This window comes from Dromiciops gliroides, chromosome 1 (assembly GCF_019393635.1).
Source record: "Dromiciops gliroides isolate mDroGli1 chromosome 1, mDroGli1.pri, whole genome shotgun sequence".
Taxonomy (NCBI): Eukaryota; Metazoa; Chordata; class Mammalia; order Microbiotheria; family Microbiotheriidae; genus Dromiciops; species Dromiciops gliroides.
This window is the reverse complement of record NC_057861.1, coordinates 234,092,005-234,096,736: the sequence shown is the minus strand read 5'-3', so window position 1 is coordinate 234,096,736 and position 4,732 is coordinate 234,092,005. Positions and strand designations below refer to the sequence as shown.

Sequence of the window (4,732 nt, the reverse complement as noted above, 5' to 3'; positions counted from 1 at the left end):
CTTGCCCAGGGTCACACAGCTAGTAAGTGTTAAGTGTCTGAGGCTGGATTTGAACTCAGGTACTCCTGACTCCAGGGCTGGTGCTCTAACCACTGCGCCACCTAGCTGCCCCTACTCATGATTATTTTAATAAAAATCTGCAAATTTGTTCATATTATAATATTGATGTTATGGTTTAAATTGTTTTTCTCGAGATTTATAGATACACACACATAATTGTTTTCTGGTTCTGCTTACTTCACTGTATATTTGTTCATATATATCTTTCCATATGTTTTTTTTTTACCTTTTATTATTATTATTTTTGATAACATTTTTATTTAAAGTTTTGAGTTCCTGGCAAAGAATTAGAAATTGAGGGGATGCCCATCAATTGGAGAGTGCCTAACAGTTGTGGTATGTGAATGCAATGGAATACCACTGTGCCATAAGAAACGACAAGCAAGCAAGTTAAGTCATTCACAGTTCTTTTTTTTTTTTTTTTGCGGGGCAATGGGGGTTAAGTGACTTGCCTAGGGTCACACAGCTAGTAAGTGTAAAGTGTCTGAGGCCGGATTTGAACTCAGGTACTCCTGAATCCAGGGCTGGTGCTTTATCCACTGCTCCACCTAGCCGCCCCCACAGTTCTTTATCAAACAATATTGCTGTCATGGTGCACAATGTTCCCCTGGTTCTGCTCACTTCACTATATATCAGTTCACACAAGTCTTTCCAGGCCTTTCTGAAATCATCCTGCTTGTCATTTCTTACAGCACAACAACATTCCGTTATAGTCACATAACACAACTTGTTCAGCCATTCCCCAATTGATGAGTATTCCTTTGATTTCCAATTCTTAGCCACCACAAAAAGAAAGAGCTGCTACAAATATTGGGGGTGGGGGGCGGGGGGCAGGGCAATGAAGGTTAAATGACTTGCCCAGGATCACACAGGTAGTGTCAAGTGTTTGAGGATGGATTTGAACTCAGGTCCTCTTGAATCCAGGGCTAGTGCTTTATTCACTGCGCCACCTAGCTGCTGCCTGCTATAAATATTTTTGTGCAAATAGTTCTTTTTCTCTTTTGGGAGATATTTTTAGGATATAATCCTAGGAGTGGTATTTCCATGTGTTCTTGAAATAAATCTCCTCAGTTTGTACATCAAAATGTGATTCCATCATATAGTTTATTAAGTCATAAGTGGATCATCAATATATATGCTGACCTCCCACTAGTATATAGTAGATTGCCTTAATATTTCAAAATAAGTCAAATTTCTTCCTGCTCCCAAAGTGGGGTTAAACATAATACAAGGGGAAAAGATCTTACATTGGGCTCAAAGACTGAGTTCCCTTCTGGAAGAAATCTCCAAACAAGTGTTATGATAATGGTTCTGCTTGCTCTGGGATTTCTTCAGCCTCATTTGATACTGGCTCAATAGTCAGAATATTTTTATTCTTGGAGAAAATGGAAAATATAGGCCAGAGAGGCTCTGAAAAGGAGCTAGTGAATATATAGATCTGGCAGCTATTCTCCACATCATAAAACACTATGTCTCCTGCCTCATAATCCAAAAAGATCCCCACTTTGAGAAGCTTCCCTTTTAAGGCAATGCACATTCTAGGCATGGTGCAGACAAAGTACTTATTTTGTCTTAGACTCAAAAGCCAATGTCCAATAGCAGAAGATGGTGAAACCTCTCCCACTCTACTTGCAGAGCTATTACAAAGACCAACATCCCAAGCACAACTCTTTCCCACTGTCACCTCCCAATAATGTCTCCCAGATGTGAAGCTCTGAGTTGCTAGAACAGTACCACACAGATCAGGTGTCTTCCCAGTATGATGGGGATTGCTCTGTGAATTTCTTCTTCTCATTGTTTTCCTATCTGTGGACAAGCTGATTCCTTCATAGGCTGTTTCAGGATCCAGAATGATGTCCTCTTGGAATTTTCGCTTGATCACATCTCTGAGCTTCCAGTTCCTCATCATGTGATGTTTGAGCAATTCAAAGTATTGTGCCACTGTCCCCAGATTTCGATTAGGCTGGAGATTCTTCATACACTTCTTATTACACTTAGGGCATTGAAATCTGAACTTTGTGGTCTTTGTCATAAGTTCACGGATACATCTTATGCAGAAACTGTGACCACACTTTATAGATACAGCAGATGTGATGAAATTTAGGCAGATGGAGCATTTCAGCTCTTCCAAAACATTTGAAATGAGATATGAGGCCATAACTTCTGGTGTCTCTGGTTTTAAGCCTTCCCTTTCATTTGGAGCTTTAGGTCAGTTACCAAGAAGACAGATTCTTTCCTGGTTTTTATACAAGACCTGGAGTAAGCTCCTCCCTACTCAGCCCCATCTTAATTATCTGCTAACACACTCAAAAGAATAGATTTCCCCTTTTCATCCTTCTTGATCACACCTCTAAGCTGCTTAGTGGGCTTCACAGGTTCCTTTGAGACTTTCAGACAATGAAACCTATTGCATACAAGAATGGTGTTTGGCACTGAGTATGCTGAAGAGAAAAATCCAAGTCCTTTACCCCAGGGGAAGCTTACATTCCCCTGGGGATATATAAAATGGACAATAACAGGTTTTTTTTTTTCAATCACATTTCAGGTGTGAACTCCTACCTGAGGCCTTATTATTGAAAGATTTGAAAAAATATTTATTAAGTACTTATTGAGTGCTAAGTACAGGGTGGGGAACAATATGAAAGTAACCTAGTTCTTGATCTGAGGGACTATTTCCTATGAGTGTGGGTTTCAAGTTCAAGGTCCCTGAGATCAAGGACTAAGTGGTCACTTTTATATTGGGTCCCTCCCCCCATCCTATTTTAAGGGGCTAAAATTCTAGCTATACTGTCTAAAATATCTAATGAGTGGTTGCCAATAAATTATAAACTTTAGCAAGAGTTTAGACTTTTAAGCATTTATTAAGGAGAATAAGAATTTGGTGAAGAGAGAGAAAGAGGCCTAGATTCAGCTGTTTATCTCAGGGAGTCAATGTCTCCAGCCCCTCTGAGGTCCTCCAGAAAGAGAGCTAGAGAGCAAGCCTCTGAAACTGCCCATTTAACACTGAGATGGAAACTTTTTTGTTTTGTTTTGTTTTTTTGCAGGGCAATGAGAGTTAAGTGACTTGCTCAAGGTCACACAGCTAGTAAGTGTCAAGTGTCTGATGCCAGACTTGAACTTAGGTCTTCCTGAATCCAGGGCCAGTGCTTTATCCACTGTGCCACCTAGCTGCCCGGAAACTTATTTTTAATGGCAGTATAGATATCCGGAAAGAGAAAAGAGAGTGCCCCCTCTCTCTGTTCTCTCTTTTGAAGTTTCTTCTGTTTCATTTGAGGGTATTCATTTTTAATAGATACAATATATAAACTTAGTCTTTGGGTCTTTGGACCAGGAGTTAGGAGAGTAGCTCAATGGTTTTACCAGCCTTGGGATGAGAGTGAGCTCTGATTTTGCACTTGGAGAATCTTTGGAACAGGGAAAAATAAGTGATAAGGTTTGGGGATAACATTGATGAGGGAAGGGAGGCAAAGAGGAGACCATAACAGGACACTTCAGTTAAGGGATCTAGGGAATAGGATCCAGCTAGAGTCTTTGGTTGCCATGTAGCATATAGACAGAAATCCAGATTGTGTGTAGACAGGTCAGTGTGTTCATTCTGGGGTCCTTTTCCCTTCATCTTGGAGGGTACAGGGGTGCCACCATGAGGAAGAGGGGTCTCTTCTGAGAGTAGATATTAAGGAACAGGGTAGCTGGTTTCCAAGTGGCATACCTTATAGTATGATGTATGGGTCCATGACAGGTGGTCAGTACATGGATAACAATGTTAATGGCCAACAAAACCTGGGACCTCTCATTGGACAGAAAGACACTCTTCTTGCTGATGGGCCCAGTATGTGGTACCAAGTAGAGTAGATGGAGCAGAATCTAGATGGAGAGATATCATGCTGGCCCTAGCTATCAGGAGTATGGGAACCATTCCCTCTTCCTCAGGTTTTCCACCTACTATAGAAGGGCAGATAATTTTAATTAGATCCCATTAGACCTCCAATCAGTATTAATCAGTTTAGTGTGATTCTATAGGGGTAAACAATTAATATGAACATATATTTAGTCAGTCTAGTCACCTAATATTAATATAGCAATTACATATATTAATACATATATCATATAGGGATAATTAGATAAGATAGGTTCTTTCTTATAGTAGGCCTCAAACTTTAAAACTATAAATCTACTGTTCACCACTTATTTACCAGTTATGAAGTTTACTTCCTAAGCACAAGAATGCTGACATCCAGCATAGGCGGGATGTCTTCACATGATTTGGACAGTCCTTCAACTTATTTATGTACTTCTGGGCCATTCTCTCTTTTCCAACATGAGGGGAGGTCCATCTTATGACCACTTAATCAGTAGCGATAACCCTTGTCTTGCCTATCCTGTGACTACCCATGTTGATGCATCATTTCTGGCATTCTTCGGGGAGTGGCGGGGGGGAGTCAAAAGCAAGGTCTATCAACTATTGAGATTGCATTTTATTTTGCCTCTTCTAAGTGTCTGGTTATTAACCATATAAAAACAAGGTCCTGGGGGCCAGGGGAAATCTCAGATCATGAGGAAGATCTGAGGTCCACTTCATTAGAGGGAACACTTAAGAAAGTGCTATTGGCTTAGAGTGCTGCCTCAGTGATGCAGATTGGGCAATATTGGACCCCACAAAGCAGAGCCTGGC

The 4,732-nt window shown here is 40.6% G+C and overlaps 1 protein-coding gene across 1 annotated transcript; it reads right to left on the bottom strand.

Annotated features, from left to right (window-relative positions):
* Positions 1–1,357: 1,357 nt before the first annotated feature.
* On the bottom strand, positions 1,358–2,218 carry LOC122747667 (E3 ubiquitin-protein ligase TRIM39-like). The gene has a single exon (XM_043993569.1). The coding sequence runs from the start codon at positions 2,216–2,218 to the stop codon at positions 1,358–1,360; it is 861 nt and encodes a 286-aa protein (XP_043849504.1).
* Positions 2,219–4,732: the final 2,514 nt, after the last annotated feature.